The sequence below is a fragment of the Sus scrofa genome, chromosome 4 (assembly GCF_054392235.1).
Source record: "Sus scrofa isolate SSC_HxYL_T2T_F1_AM1 chromosome 4, Sscrofa_HxYL_maternal_Yorkshire_Landrace_v2.0, whole genome shotgun sequence".
In the NCBI taxonomy this organism is placed as follows: domain Eukaryota; kingdom Metazoa; phylum Chordata; class Mammalia; order Artiodactyla; family Suidae; genus Sus; species Sus scrofa.
The window spans coordinates 40,384,110-40,400,823 of NC_139386.1; the positions used below are offsets into that span (position 1 = coordinate 40,384,110).

Consider the following 16,714-nt stretch of genomic DNA (forward strand, 5'->3'; position numbering starts at 1 on the left):
AGGCTAGGGGTCAAATCAGAGCTACAGATGGCGGCCTACACCGCAGCTCACGGCAACGCCCAATCCTTAACCCACAGAGCAAGGCCAGGGATCAAACCCAAGTCCTCATGGATACCGTCGGGTTCATTAATCACTGAGCCATGATGGGAACTCCCATACATTGAAATTCTAATTTCCAAGGGTTAGACTGTTGGACCTCCCAGAACCTACAGGGCCAAAACATAGAGCTACTTGGCTGTGACTATGTTATCCTTTAAGATGTGGGAAGAAGGGGAGTTCCCGTCATGGCTCAGTGGTTAACGAATCCGACTAGGAACCATGAGGTTGCAGGTTCCATCCCTGGCCTTGCTCAGTGGGTTAAGGATCTGGCGTTGCCGTGAGCTATGGTGTAGGTTGCAGACACAGCTTGGATCCTGAGTTGCTATGGCTCTGGTGTAGGCCGGTGGCTACAGCTCCGATTAGACCCCTAGCCTGGGAACCTCCATATGCCTAAGCAGTGGCCCAAGAAATGGCAAAAAGACAAAAAAAAAAAAAAAAGGGATGTGGGAAGAAGGACTCCGAGGTGACTCAGAGATCATCCAGGCTGTCGCTTCCACCCCAGGGCCATCGGGGGAGGGGAGGAGAATGGCCCCTGCTTTGGTTTCAAAGGACCCAACACCCAGCAGAGCCAGGGAGGAAGAGTCTGCTGGAGCCATGGGGGTGTGACCTGCATTCAGCAGAGCTGTGGAGTCAGACCACAGCCCCAGTGGGTCTGGAAGGCAGAGCATCAAGCCAAACAGGGTTATTCTTGAGCCTTGAGATCTCATAGAGTTTGCCTGGGACTTGTCACCCCTTCCTTCTTTCCTGTTTCTCTTTCCTGGGATGAGAATGTCTCACCCAGCATTGTATTCAGTTAAGCACAGAACTTGCTTGGTTTCACTGGTTCACAGCTAGAGAGGAATCCTTGCCACAGCTATTTAAGCCACCCAGTCTATGGTATTCTACCACAGCAGCTGCACTAAGACAGAGGTTTTTCATATCTTGAGAAGTTTTCACTATAAATAAAAAAGAAATAAAAATAAAATTTAATCTAAAAGCTTGAGTGGTTGGAGAGCTAAACTCAGCTGCCAAATAATTTGGCTATCAAGAACAAGCCATTCCCTGAAGGATTCAGAGTCACAGTTTTACTGGCCAGATTATCATGCTACCCCATAACCCCACAAGAATACAGAACAAAATCCCACTGCCAGAATTTTGGAAAGCCTGAAGGGCTTGCCGTGTGTGATATAGTGATTTATACATTAAGAGGTAAGTATTTCGTCTTTGGCCCTGTCTCCTTTTTTGGACAGAAGTCCCAAAATCTTTGGAATTTCCTAAGTAATGAGAGTGGTAAGTGTCTTCTGTTACGTTAATGAGGTGACTTTTGGAAAGCAGCTCAGGATGGGGGCTGGTGGCCATGGAGTCAACTATGTTATTAGAAGGCAGGAACCCTCAAAATCCCACATCCCTGAACTTTGGGGAGGGGTAGGAGCTGGAGGTCAAATCAATTGCCAATGGCCAAAGAGTTAATCAATCAAATCTATGTAACGAAGCCTCCATAGAAACCAAAAAGGTGGGGTTTAGAAAGCTGCTGGGTTGGTGGAGACTTGGGGAGAGTGGCCCTGGGAACAGGGCATGAAGGCACCTCACCCCTTCCCACATATTTTACCCTGCCTATCTCTATCTAGCTGTCGATTTTTCTTTTCCTTTTTTCTTTTTCTTTTCTTTGGCTGCAGCTGTTGGCCTACGCCACAGCAATGCTGGATCCTTAACCCACTGAGCCAGGCCAAGGATCGAACCTGTGTCCTCATGGATACTAATCAGGTTCGTTACTGCTGAGCCATGACAGGAACTCCAAAGAAGCACATGTTAAAGAATCATATTTAAAACTTGAGTTGGGCCCCTGGAGCACAGCTCATAAAAAAAGACTGAAACAGTCACAAAACATTCTAAGTGCAAAAGAAACAGGATACAAAAAAGTGAGCATTTAGGAATCACTTGCAGAGAATAATGAGACACTATTCCAGGGAGGGGAATAAGAAAAAAATAAAGCAACCTATAAAGAACAATTCAGAGAAAAGGGATGAATCTTAAGTACGGCAGAACACCAAACTGGTTTCTATTGCTTTTTTTTTCCTGCCAAGTTACATCAATGACAACACTGGATCTGCTAGGCCACCAGGAAATCCCACCAAATTAACTTCTTTTTTTTTTCCAGCCACCCCTGAGACCTATGGAAGTTCGAGGGCCAGTGATTGAGAATCCTGAGAATCTGAGCTGCAGCTGCAACCTATGCCACAGCTGCAGCAATGCCCGATCCTTAACCCTGTGCCACAGAGGGCACTCCCCATCAAATTAATTTCTTAAACCAAGGCTTTTGCCTCACTCTATGATCATGATCAGGGAAAAATTCATGGTAATAACTGCACTTTTTTCCTTACCTGATCAAGAAAACTCACATTCCAGCAAAGTTTATGGTGATAAGAAGATCACTTAGGACAACATATTACTTAAATGCTCATTAGAGCACTGACTGCCCTTAGCAAAAAGGAGTAACTGAACCGGAATTGAGTATTTTAGGACTTGGCCGATCATAACCAAAATAGCAACAACAGTTGACATCCACTGAGAGCTTACGGTTTGTCAGTCACTGGTCAGAGCATTTTGCATGTATTCATTTAGTTCACCCTTACAACAGCACTTCTCTCTGATTCACAGAGAGACAGAGGGGCAGAGCTGGGAAGTGGCAGAATGGGCGGTCTGCCCCCAGAGCCTGTGCCCCTGAGCACCGTGCAACACTCAGAGTCTTTTTTAATTCCACCCTCTAGTTTCACCTGCCAGATGACATGCATGTCAAAAATACCCACAAGGGCACAACGCACATGAGAAATATGATAAAGCATGACATCACTTACCATTGGGGAAAGCTAGGACACTGATGATAAGAAAGAAGAAAATTACAGAGAGGATACCCCTCCAGATGTTGTCTTCTGGGACAGAGTCATCCCTGAAAACAGAAAAGGAACACTGAGTATTCATTTTCGAATCTAAACAGTCAGCCTAGAAGGAATAAGAGTTCCATGTTCTAAAAACTGGGGGATGGGAGCTCCCGTTGTGGTGAAGCGGAAATGAATCTGACTAGGAACCACGAGGTTGTGGGTTTGATCCCCAGCCTTGCTCAGTGGGTTAAGGATCTGGTGTTGCCATGAGCTATGGTGTAGGTTGCAGACACGGCTCAGATCTTGCGTTGCTGTGGCTGTGGTGTAGGCTGGCAGCTATAGCTCAGATTCGACCCCTAACCTCGGAACCTCCATAGGCCACGAGTGCAGCCCTAAAAAGCAAAAATGAACAACACCCCCCTCCCAAAAAAAAACCTGGGGAGGGCTAATTTGATTTGGCTGAGCTAAGTTTTGATACACACTATTGACTATGTGCCATCGTTTCCTAAAATAATGCAATCTCAAAGTAAAGTCCAGTTCCTATAAGAAAGGGGATTGGTAGCCTTATACACCAACACATATTCTACTTCCACAAAGTATTTAAGAGTCACCATTCTTTAAAAATAAATAAATAAATAACTACATACATACATACATACATACCCAGGATGTCAAAAGGTAGGGTTAATTTTGGAGATATGCCTTTTGGTTTCAAAAGATAACTAAAGATGACTTTCATTATACAGACTGTGGCAAAGAAACTGTTGGAAAATCAGAAAGGAAAGATAAGGCTTTAAGGAAGAAGGGCATAATTCAAGGAGATTACATAGTCAATATAGTACATATGGGCAGCTGGCTACCTAAGGGATGAATGAAAGCAGGGCAAAACAGCGTAATCAGAAAGCACCAGTAAATAATGGTAAAAGTGAAGAGGAAACAATATACAAGACTGAAACTCAGAGCAGAAGCAAAAAAAAAAAAAAAAATCAATAAGAAAGGAGACACGCTTTCTTCCTTCCCTGCCTAGTCTTTTATTTCTACTTTTTATTTTTTGCTTTTAAGGGCCACACCTGTGGCACATGGAGGTTCCTAGGCTAGGAGTTGAATCGGAGCTGCAGCTGCCACCCTACACCACAGCCACAGCAACTCGGGATCAGAGCCGTGTCTGCAACCTACACCATGGCTCATGGTAATGCCAGATCTTTAACCCACTGAGTGAGGTGGGGGATCCAACCCACATCCTCATGGATACTGCTCGGGTTCGTTACCTCTGAGCCACAAGGGAACTCCTGCCTGGTCGCTCTTAATGTATTACTTTTTTTAACTCCTCCTTAACCCCAGTAACCAAAAGGATTCCATTTTTTGGTCTATATGTTATCTGTCCTCCCTGTGGAAAGTAAATTCCTGAAGCCAGGGAGTTACTCAGGGCCTCGTACACAATAGGCGCCTGATAGATATTTCTGGACTGACTACTGATTACAGAAGAAAATTTATTGTTTTAAAACCAAGTCAAATTTCCCAAACAGACATTTTCTTAACATTGCTAGTGAGAAATTTAGGCTTTGACAATTTATATTTAAAGGAGTCTAGATTTGGGGCTCAGAGAAGCAAGCAAAAGTATGAAAATAGAAATATAAGACAGTTGGGAGCTCCCATCGTGGCTCAGCAGAAACAAATCTGACCAGTATCCATGAAGACGCAGGTCTGATCCCTGGCCTTGCTCAGTGGGTTAAGGATCCGGCGTTACCGTGAGCTGTGCTGTAGGTAGGCCAGCAGTTACAGCTCCAACTGGGAACATCCATATGCTGCAGGTGTGGCCCTAAATAGACAAAAAAGGAAAAAAGCAAGATAAAAAGAAAGAAAGTAAGAAATATAAGACAGTTAAGATCTTTTAAATTATTCAGAAGTTTGGGAGAGGGAAGTTCAGTATTGCAGTTAAAAAAGATGCAGGTGACTAGAAAGAGAATGTGAGACAAAACAGAATGGAAGGAGATAGTTTAGCAATATTGAGACTAGTCACAATACATTTAAAAATGAGAAAAGAAGTTAGATTGATCTGGAGAAGGACTGTACTATAAGAGTTTTCAAAAGACAGATACTAAATTTAGATTAAATATTAGTAAAAGAAACAGGTCCCCAAAATCTTAAATGAAAACCAAGTTTGCTTAAGAGAAAAAAAATCTAGAGCATCAGAAAACATGTATGAAGAGGTATGGAATGAAACAATAATGAATTACCCAGTTAAGGACTGGGTTCCGGGATGGTGGTTAAAAAGCAGAAGTTAATTGGAGTTCCCACTGTGGCGCAGAGGAAACAAATCCGACTAGGAACCATGAGGTTGTGGGTTTGATCCCTGGCCTCGCTCAGTGGGTTAAGGATCTGGCATTGCCGGGAGCTGTGGTGTAGGTCACAGATGCGGCTCGGATCTCCAGTTGCTGTGGCATAGGCTGTCAGCAACAGCTCCGATTAGACCCCTAGCCCGAGAACCTCCATATTCTGTGGGTGTGGCCCTAAAAAAAAAAAAAAAGCAGAAGTTAACTTAGATATCAATTTCTGTTTAGGATGCTAAGTTTCTGCATCCGATGAGATGAGTTCTAAACTTAGGGCAGGATTGAACATAAGGCTTGCAATAAGAGATCATACGGCTCTTAGACATTTCTAAGATCATCATATGGCACTCAAATAAATAGCACTAAACTAATTCTGGTGAAATAGTGCTAGACTGTTAACGCCAAAGATCTGATTACAAAACCAAACTACACAATCAGAAAGACTTTCTCTTGCAGCAAAGTGCAATCTTACTTTAACAGACATCCTACCAATGAAACCGCCCAGCGGTTCGGAAGGCAACTTATCAGTCCAACCATTAGTGGGGCACCTGCCATGCCCTTGGACTTATGCAAGGAAGACTCATAAGCAATTTTCAGACACACCAGCTTTTGCTGAAGAACGGCTACCCATGTGGGGTGGGGATGCAATGACCTCGTTCAGACCCACACCACCTAATGATGACAGGAATAACAACAGCTCCTGTTTATCAAATGCCTACTGTGTGCCAGGCACTGAACAGGCAGCTAGTAAACATTATCTCTAATTGTCATAACCCATTTGCAAAACGGGGTATTATCAACCCCATCTTAACAGATGAGGTGACAAAGGTTCAGACGGGTTGAGTAAATTGCCCAAGATAGTGTAGGTAAGAAGTTGCAGAGCCAGCACTGAAAACCAGGCTTGCCGGACGCTGAAGATGACAATCTTTCCTCTCTGCCAAACTGCTCCATAAAATCTCTCTGTCATCTTAAATCAATCTGACTCATGTTAGATGCGCAGGTATGGCATGAGAGAGTTTGACAGGCACGCAACTTGTGAGTTACAAAATAAAAACAAAGCTAATACAAATAACTGTTGCCTAGGAAAAGAAGATGGGAGTCCTATAACTCATACTTTATAGCAAAATATATTCTTGGAGTTCCCCCTGTGGCACAGTGGGTTAAGAACCCAAATACAGTGGCTCGAGTGGCGGTGGAAGGGCAGGTTCAATGCCCAGCCCAGCATAGTCAGTTAAAGGATCCAGTGTTGTGGAGGCTCAGATCCAATCCCTGGCCCAGGAACTTCCATATGCCACAAGTGTGGCCATCAAAAAAAATAGTAATAAAAAATTTTTTAAAATATGCACACACACACACACACACACACACGCACACACACACACACTCCAGGTGATTCAAAGAATTAAAAGTAAAAACAAAATTCTAGAAGAAATGATGGAAGAATAAAACAAAGAACAAAAACTTCAATGTTCCTGTTGTGGTGCAGTAGAAATGAATGTGACTAGGAACCATGAGGTTTTAGGTTCGATCCCTGGCCTCGCACAGTGGGTTAAGGATCTGGTGTTGCCACGAGCTGTGGTGTAGGTCGAAGACGTGGCTCAGATCTGGCATTGCTGTGGCTTTGGCATAGGTTGGCAGCTGTAGCTCTGTTTGGACCCCTAGCCTGGGAACCTCCATATGCTTTAAGTGTGCCCCCCTAAAAAAAAACCTCAAACACAACCACCTCAGAGTGGGGAAGACCATTCTAAGGTATGACACAAAACCTGAAGTCATAAAGGAAAAAGTGGATAAATCTGCATGCCAAATAAGTCAGTAACAAAATCAAAGGAAAAGCGATAAACTTGGAAAAAAATGTTTGCAACTTATACGAAGGCAAAGGGTTAATTCCCCTAATTTCAACCCCCCCCCCCAAATCAATTAAAAGAAAGAACAACAAATAGACAAAGAAAAACAAACTGAAAAATGGGCAAAGGATTTGAAGAGACAGTTCATAGAGTAGAAAAATCCAGTTGCTCTCAGGTGAGTGAAGAAGAGACGCTCAACCTTGTTCATGGTGAGAGATGGACAAATTAAAACAACACAGAGAGGCATTCCCTTCATTGCTCAGAGGTTAACGTACCCAACTAGTATCCATGAGGATGTGGGTTTGATCCCTGGACTCGCTCAGTGGGTTAAGGATCCAGCATTGCCGTGAACTATGGTGTAGGTTGCAGACTCAACTCAGATCCTGCTTTGCTGTGCCTGTGGCATAGGGTGGCAGCTGTAGCTCTGATTTGACCCATAGCCTAGGAACTTCCATATGGGGCAAATGTGGCCCTAAAAAACAAAATAAAAAAAACAAAAACACAGAGAGACCATTTTTTTCATCTACCTTATGGACAAAAGTAACAATTTAAAGACTGAGCTGGTGGGGATATGCAGAAATAAGCAGGTGCTGTTGGTAGTAGTATAAATTAACATCACCTTTCTGGAGGGTAATCTGGCAACATATTAATTTATAAATGCATATACCCTGGGACTCGGGAATTCCATACATGGGAATTTATCTCACCAACATACTGTCATGTTTGCAAAAGTGACATAGGTACAACGTATCCTTCCTTTGTAGACAGCAAAACTTGGAAACAACTAAATGTCTGCCCAAATGGGAATTAATGAAGTCAGTAATGGCTCTGCCTCGTGATGAGTATTAGGCAGCCATAAAAAAGAATAAAGAAGCATTTTGCTCATCAGCTGATACAGAATAATTTAAGTAGTCATGAAGTAAACCAAGCAAGTTGCAGAAGAGCGAGTACAGAAAGCCACTTGTGCAAAATCTGGGAGCATGTGTATGTATACATAACTGGTAACTTGTGCTCACAGCTGCATTGTGCGTCTCCAAAAATCCACCCAACGAATGGTGACAGTGGTTTTCTCCAGAGAGAATCAAAGAGTGGGGGGGGGGGGGACTTTTCACCATATACCCTTTGGGGTACCTTGGATTTTAAGCAATGTAGACATGTCACTTTCCAAAAAAGTTAATGATACATCAACATTCAATGTATAAGAACTTGAGAGCGTGATAATGAAATTGCAAATTTTATAAATGTTGAGCAATGTTATAAATAAGTAAACATATAAATAAATTTTATAAATAAAATTAAATTATTATCTTAGTATAACTTTTTCTTTCTTTTTTTTTTTTTTAGGGCTGCACCCACAGCATATGGAAGCTTTCAGGCTGGGGTCACATCAGAGCTATGGCTGCTGGTCTATGCTACAGCCACAGCAACACAGGATCCAAGCCGCATCTGTGATCTACACCACAGCTCATGGCAACACCGGATCCTTAACCCACTGAGTGAGGCCAGGGATGGAACCCACATCCTCATAGATACTAGCCAGATTCATTTCCACTGTGCCATAAGGGGAACTCCCTATCTTAGTATAACTTTGGGCTGGGAGAAAAGTTTTTAATTTGCTGGAACAATCTCTGATTAACCTAACAAACTCCCCCAAAACAAACACCTCGATTGTTCACACATGACTGGCCCCTGTTCAGGGATTATTACTGCTCCTCAGGCTTTGCCAGGGAGCAACGTGGCTCCCACTTCCCAAGGAAGATCCTAACCTTCGGTCAGAGCTGCCAGGCCCCCATCTCTCTCTCTCTTTCTCTCTCTTTTTTTTTTTTTTTTTTTTTTTGCTTTTTAGGGCTGCACTTGCATCACACGAAAGTTCCTGGGCTAGGGGCTGAATCAGAGCCACAGCTGCCAGTCTACACCACAGCCACAGCAACACAGGATCCAAGCCACATCTTTGACCTACACCACAGCTCATGGCCATGCCAGATCCTTAACCTACTGAGCGAGGCCAGGGATCGAACCCGCAACCTCATGGTTCCTAGTCAGATTCATTTCCGCTGCGCCACAACAGGAACTCCGCCAGACGCCTCCCCGGCCCCATCTTGACTTTCCCTAGCCTCAGCGTTCTTGCTCAACTAAGACATTTTGCTGTATAGAAACAGAAAAATAAATCGATACAAGAACGTCAAGCTTCCCAGCGCAATGCTGTGACAACGCCCTGACCTCTCTCCTAGGGCTGTTGAGACACCTAACAACAAGCCTCCGGGTCTCTAGATGCTCCTAAGACTTTTCCCAGCTCGCATTCTGTTTAACTGCTCCACCGTTCTGTGTGGGGGTATAATCTTTACTTGAAGGATGAGGAAAATAAAGCTCTTGCTTTATCTGGCCCAGCTGCACACAAATAGAGGCAGAGAACAAGCAGGTGCCAGGGCTTCTGGAATCTGGCTCTAGGTCAAGATTGCTACACTGACTGGTATGATACAGACACACGAGCTTAGAGAGGCAAAGTCCTTTTCCCTGTGCTGCTAAATTTAGGAGGAGCTCCAGAAGCGGGCTGGCTAGGATAGCCCTGACCATATAAAGTGAAAATACCACATGGACAGATTACAGTAAGACTGTAATTTAAGGTTCCGTCTTATTCGCCTGTGGTACCTCTGGTGTCCAGCAATTCACCTGGCACAGAGCAGACCTTCTCCATGTGGAGGTGCCAGACAGAGCAAGTGGCTAGGGGAATCACAGCCTGAGCCCGCAGGTCCACTGACAGTGACTTTCCTGTCCCCATGCTGAGGGACCAATCAAATACTCAAAGACTTCAACTCCTGTCATCCCTGTTTCAGTACATGTCACTATCCAGAGAGAATCCTAAAATCAGGACAAGTGGATGGAAAACCCTGAGGTTTTTAACTTTGCACTCAGAAAAAGTGCTGGAGTTCCCATCGTGGTGCAGCAGAAACTAATCTGACTAGGAACCATGAAGTTGCAGGTTCGATCCCTGACCTCGATCAGCGGGTTTAGGATCCAGCGTTGTCGTGAGCTGTGTGTACGTTGCAGACGCAGCCATGTTTCTGAGGCTGTGGCATAGGCTGGCAGCTCCAGCTCCGATTAGACCCCCTAGCCTGGGAACCTCCATCTGCCACGGGTGTGGCCCTAAAAAAAGAAAAAAAAAGAAAAAGTGCTGAACCCAGATTCTTTTTTTGCTTTTGAGGACCACACCCAAGGCATATGGAAGTTCCCAGGTTAGGGGTCAAATCAGAGCTACAGCTTCCAGCCTGCACCACAGGCAACAGCTAATCGGGATCCGAGCCACATCTGTGACCTACACCACAGCTCATGGCAACACCGGATCCTTAACCCACAGAGCCGAGGCCAGGGATGGAACCCACATCTACATGGGTGCTATTCAGATTCATTTCCACAGCGCCACAAGGGGAACTCCTGAACTCAGATTCCCTTTTTTTTTGGGGGGGGGGTCTTTTTTGTCTTTTTAGGGCCGAGCCTGTGGCATACGGAGGTTCCCAGGCCAGGGGTCGAATCAAAGCTATAGTCACCGGCCTACGCCACAGCTACAGGAATGCCAGATCTGCGTCTACGACCTCCACCACAACTCAAAGCAATGCCGGATCCTTAATCCACTGTGTGAGGCCAGGGATCGAATCTGCGTCCTCATGGATTCTAGTCCGATTCATTTTCACTGAGCCACGACTGGAACTCCTGAGCTCAGACTCTTAACCTCGAACAGCAGGCTACAGACAATGGGTAAGGAAGGAGATGGGGTCGGGGGTAGGGGGACGAGACAAACTCCATTCTTTCACCTACAATCTTTAGACCAGACTGTCTGTCCCCAGGAGGCCAGGCAGGGTAAGAACTCTTTATCCCGACTCCTAAGGCTGTTAACTTGACTCCTCCCCTCCCCCGACCCCCCCATCCCTGCTTCAGCCACCTCATCTTCTCCTTTCCATCTCTTTCGCAGGAATCTTTGAAACCGAGACACACAGGTAGGGTCATATTTATGAGGCTAGTCGTATCGATCCTCCCTCCCCATGGAAACCTCAGTCCCAGGTTACAAGATGGACTGATGTTGACTAGCTTTGGAATTATTTTTGAGAACGACACTCGTTTCATTTTAGAGAAAGTCATGATCCTTTTTAAGAATCAGAGCTCAGCTATCCACTAAAAGAGTGATTTTATTAAAACATTTTCTTATTGTTTTTTTTAATATTTGACTCATCTAACACTTCCTGGGTGTGTATTCTGTAATGATGTGACCTGGAGAAACTGACACAGAAACAGATACAACAGGAGAGCTACAATAATCAAAGCTGTTTGGAAGTATATAAACATTTCTTCCTCTGTGCTTCCTAGAACAATTAAGAAAGGTGTCTTGGGGGAGTTCCCGTGGTAGCTCAGTAGGTTATGAACCCGACAAGTATCCAAGAGGATGTGGGGTCGATCTCTGCCTTCCCTCCGGTGGTTTAAGGATCCGTCATTGCAGTGAGCGGTGGTGTAGGTTACAGATGCAGCTTGGAATCCTGAGTTGCTGTGGCTGTGGTGCAGGCTGGCAGGTGGAGCTCTGACTCGAGATCATGAGCTTGACATTGAAAGGTCATGAAGAAAGCAGCGTAGAGGATGGGCTGGAAGGAGACGGAGTCAAGGCCTGGGAGAGCCCCAAAGAGCTGGGGGTTTGCTGATCTAAAGCCTGGTCGTGCGCAGAGGAGCGCAGCACTAGGAGCTAGTAAGGACCAACTGGAACTGGTGAAGAGGAACTAGGAGAACTCTAGGATGGCAGAAAGCTGGGCTGGAACTAAATTAAGTGGGATGCCAGGATCTAGGGCCCAGGACACAGTCCTAGCTGCCTGGATGAGTCCTGGCTTCTGGATTTGCCGAAACTAAAAAAAATCTGTTAACTTCCCTACAGAAATCGGGGGCTAAAGGGATTCTATCAGAAGATAAACGGTATTGCATTTGCTAATACAATTATATCTAAAACGCTGAGCACTAGGCAGCAGTTGCTTACATGAGGTAAGCATCCTCTAAATCAAATAAATATGCAACTCACCCAGGTGCTTATTTATTACAGAAGACCCCAAAGAAATATAAGACACCTTTTCCCCTTCAATAACTGTATACTCTAGGGAGTTCCCGTCGTGGCGCAGAGGAAACAAATCCGACTAGGAACCATGAGATTGCGGGTTCGATCCCTGGCCTCGCTCAGTGGATTGAGGATCTGGCGTTGCGGTGAGCTGTGGTGTAGGCTGCAGATGCGGCTCAGATCTGGTGTTGCTGCGGCTCTGGCGTAGGCCGGCAGCAACAGCTTCAATTAGACCCCTAGCCTGGGAACCTCCATATGCCGCGAGTGTGGCTCTAAAAAGACAATAAATAAATATATATATACTCTAGTTAAGAACATAAAATGTCAGAAATAAGGATAAGAAAGGGTATAAAAAGACGCTCATTTAAATCCAATAAGAAATACGATTCAAAAGAAGTGAGGAAGAGAACTGTTACAACTGCTGTTTTCTGGACCTCTTTAAAGGGCATCCCCTAACACAGGGCATGCACTCTGGTCACCCCCTGGGTTGATGTGACCCCAGAACACAGCTGCTATGGAAGGTCACTTAACATTGCTGGTGTCACGGACTTAGGACAGCCAGGCCTTCTGTTATTGGGAGAGAAAGAACACGATGTACATAAAGGAAATAGGTTCGAGACAACTGAATTAGCAGTATCAGGAGACGTGTCCTAATGGGAATGGATATGGTCTAAAGGGAAAGACTGGGGAAGGCTGGCAGGGATCCAGGAGAAAAGAGACACAGAAGGTAGAACTCCGGTTCCGAGATTGGATGAAGAGCTGGAGCTCCAAAGCCACGAAAGGAAATGAAGTGAAAACCACTATCACAAATAAATAAAACTCAATAAACCAAAACTCGGTCCATTTGTCCTCAGTTCCAAGTCCTGAAGAAACCTAGGTAAGTGGATGGTCCCTGGAGGGCAGGAAGTGGCAGGAAGGCAATCTCTGCTGGGTTAAGAGATGATTTTTTTGATAAACAAATGTCACTGAACTGACTTTGATTCCTCTGTTTCACTGCCAGGTGCCTCTTGAGGAGAGAATGGGCTTCTCCGAATATGAGTTAGTATAGGGAGTTCCCTTTGTGGTGCAGTGGAAATGAATCCAACTTGTGTCCATGAGGACGCGGGTTCAATCCCTGGCCTCGCTCAGTGGGTTAAGGATCCGGCATTGCCATGAGCTGTGGTATAGGTCACAGACGTGGCTCAGATCTGGCATTGCTGTGGTTGTGGTATAGGCCGGCAGGTGCAGCTCTGATTTGACCTCTAGTCTGGGAAAGTCCATATGCTGCAGGTACGGCTTTAAACAAAAAGCAAAAAAAAAAAAAAAAAAAGAAAAAAGAAAAAAAATTTCAAATGAGTTAGTATATATTGGTGTTTTTTCAAATCTAAAGCCTGAGTTTTTGAAACTAAGGCCATTCAACACTTCCAAGTTTACCAACCTAGAAAACAAGAGTAAATAGGAGGCAGTCTGAGCTTAACACAAAGGCTCTCTCCTTACCCCACTTTGGCTGAACAAGCTTGTAAGACATATGCCAAAGCATTTAATTTCTCAAAATACTTACCCTAAAATGTGGCAAAACGAGAGCTTTTCCCCATCTTAGGGGGAATGATTCAATACCATCTGGCTTTATTGTGAATGAGACTGATAGAGACTGGAGATGTCAACGCTATGATTTAACAGCGAGTTGGCCTAGTTGCTATTTAACAAAAGAACTACTTGACAAATTCAAACTTGTCTCAGACTTCTGTGCGAGGCACTTAATCCTTCCCAATCCTAAATTCTTGCTGGGTCTCTGCAGCATGTCACATGACCCAGGTGCAGTTTCACACACACTGGTAATATGACACCCCAAAAGTATTCTATCATCTTCTCTCTTCAACTATCGGTCTTAGGAAAACAAACTTTAAGACGTATCTTTAAAGTTTTACTGAAAGAACTGCACTGAACGGCCATCCAACTAAAATCCTGTTATACAATAAGGTAGTGTAGAGATAACCAGTGCAAAAGAGCACAGAATGAATAATTTTCATCGAAGAAGTCATTAGTTCCCATCTTTATGGAAGGAGACAAAGCTATCACTGTAACGTCTCAGTTTAAAGGGTCACAAATCAATACAAAAAATGAGCAAGATACAGCAAGTACGAATTGTACTAATGGTGCTCATGATTTTACATAAGATGAAACTTGTTATTAAGCAGTTCTTTAATATGTGATTTGTCTCTTTATGAAATTAGTGGAAGAAATAAAATGATCATCATTTTTGGAAAAGGCCATAGTCTGAGGTTCAGATTATGCCGTTTCCATTACTTTTGACAGCTGTTAAAATTCATATTCATTTCTTATACTTTCACTGCTGTAATTTTTGACTGCTTTGGCAGAATATGCTGTGAAGGGGAAATTCCAGAAGAATGCGACTTTCTGTATTACAAAAGAGGAAGAGAAACCTATGTTAAAAGGGCCTAGAATAATACTAAAGACAAAAAGTTGACACAAACTGCTCACTCTTGCTTCTCATTATTTAAAATAAAATACTATAATTACTTTTCTAATTTCCAAAGAAACTCCCGCACTAATTCCATCCTTGCCAACCCACAGGAGATAAAGTGAAACTGAAGTTAAAATGAAACGGGCATGTATGTTATCCAAGCAAATCTATGTCCATTTCCCCAAGGTCTTTATCCTTTTTTCTCAATTATAGAGCATAAGACATCCTCACTCAATGACAAATATAATTTAGAAGGCATTAGCAAACAATGAAATGATGTAATGATGATAATAGCTAATGTTTACCGAGCACTTACTATCTGTCATGCACAGAGCTAAATATAGATTATTTTTAAAAAGTGAACTGAACCCTTATGATGGACAATCCTAGGAGGTATTACCAGATATTTTTATTTTAGGTACAGATAAGGAAACAGAGGCTTAGCAAAATTAAGTAGCCACACAGCTATTAGGTATTAAAACCAGATCACATGATGAAGGATTTGAAGATAATCATAACTAGAGACAAGAGTGATTTCTCACCAAAGCTAGAAATACGTGCTTGGTTGGATACTGTGGGAAGGTCTGGTCTCATGCCACTGCAGAGCATAAGCAGAAGATTTTACAATATTAGTACTGGATCTGTTAATCATTAAGGGTAATTGTTACATATGTTTTATGGCCTTAGGGAGACTCATGCAAATAGATAAACACTTACAAAATACCGTGAACCAAATGGATTATGGAGGTAAGGAACAAGGATATGTAAGAGGAAATTATTTGGTTGAAAAAGAGCACTTGATTCTCAAGGGAGACACCACTAGCACTTGTGCATATACAAGCGTGTATGTGCACACATGTTCTTGTGTGTAGGGGACCATTCTTTGCTGTACAATGCCGTCCCTTGCATTGTAAACACGTAGCATCGTTAACCCCTACCCACTAAATACCAGGAAGTTCCCTAATGCTGGCGCCACCAAATATACCCCCGCAGTTTCTGTGGATCTGGACCAAGAACCATGGATTGCTGGATAAACACACTGGGAGAGAAGTAACTAATGCTAATTGTGCATCATGCACCAGGTACTCTGCTAAGTACAGTCACGCGTATTCACTTCATTCTCCTAACACCGTATGAGGTAAGTATCCCCATTTTACAGAGGTGGATCCTGAGGCTCAGAGAAAGGTTAAATAACTTAAGCAAGGTCACACAAATAGTCTTGAGACCAACACTCTGGCTCCCAAACTACTCTGGGTTGGTCTTTTAAGCCACAGTGGCGTGGTAGGCACGCATTTCCTTTCTTTAAAGAGGTTCATTCAGAAAATATAAATCCTTACAAGGAGGACCCATGGTGTGCCTGTCATTTAGGCAAGTATCAGTTCCCTGGCGTATGGTTGAGGGACCATGTGTTCAGCGAGATAGAGTTATAATGGGTTAGCGTCAAGAGTTGGATGCCCTCAAGAGTTGGATGGGGTAGCTCCTATGCATAGGTATATGTTAAAAGTGTGTGTGTGTTTTCAGGGGGATAAGAGAGTTGTGTGTGAGGTTTGTGTGTTTTACTTAACACTTACACAGCATATACGATGCACCTGGCACACTACACTTGCCGGACAATGTCTCATTTCAGCAGTATATTAGGGGATGATGGAACAGAGCATGTGTGATGTGTGGTGGGTTTATTGTCTGTGTGGCAGTGCTGGAATGTCCGCTGTGGTATGTGTGCCCACAGAGGCAGTTTGTTTGTGGTATAGACGGTCGTGTTTGAGGCTGGGGGAAGGGTGATGCTAGATGATTTGTGTGCAATGTATACTGGAGTACACCACAAGTGTGCGTTTTGTATGCGCAGCGGTAGTGCTGAATGTCGGAGAAATTCCGCGGGAAGGGGTCTAGGCTGTGTGCTCCGCCTGTATGTGATGCGTGGAAGATGCTGTACCCGTGGACTGAGGTGTTTTCAGTGTGTAGTGGTATGTGCTGAAGTGCTGCATACCAGATGATTCATGAAGTGTGCTAGGCAGGGACGGAGGCTGGAGAGG

At 44.0% G+C, this 16,714-nt stretch overlaps 1 protein-coding gene across 7 annotated transcripts in view; it reads right to left on the reverse strand.

Annotated features, from left to right (window-relative positions):
* Positions 1-16,714, reverse strand: part of PTDSS1 (phosphatidylserine synthase 1) — a 77,973-nt gene that overhangs the window by 60,556 nt on the left and 703 nt on the right. For all 7 annotated transcript variants that reach the window (XR_014843599.1, XR_014843600.1, XR_014843603.1 and 4 more), the window contains exon 2: positions 2,934-3,025. Coding sequence is in view for 2 of the 7 variants with exons in the window: in XM_021089074.2 (XP_020944733.1) it covers positions 2,934-3,025 (92 nt within the window). In the remaining 5 variants the exon portion in view is untranslated. The remainder of the gene's footprint in view (positions 1-2,933; positions 3,026-16,714) is intronic.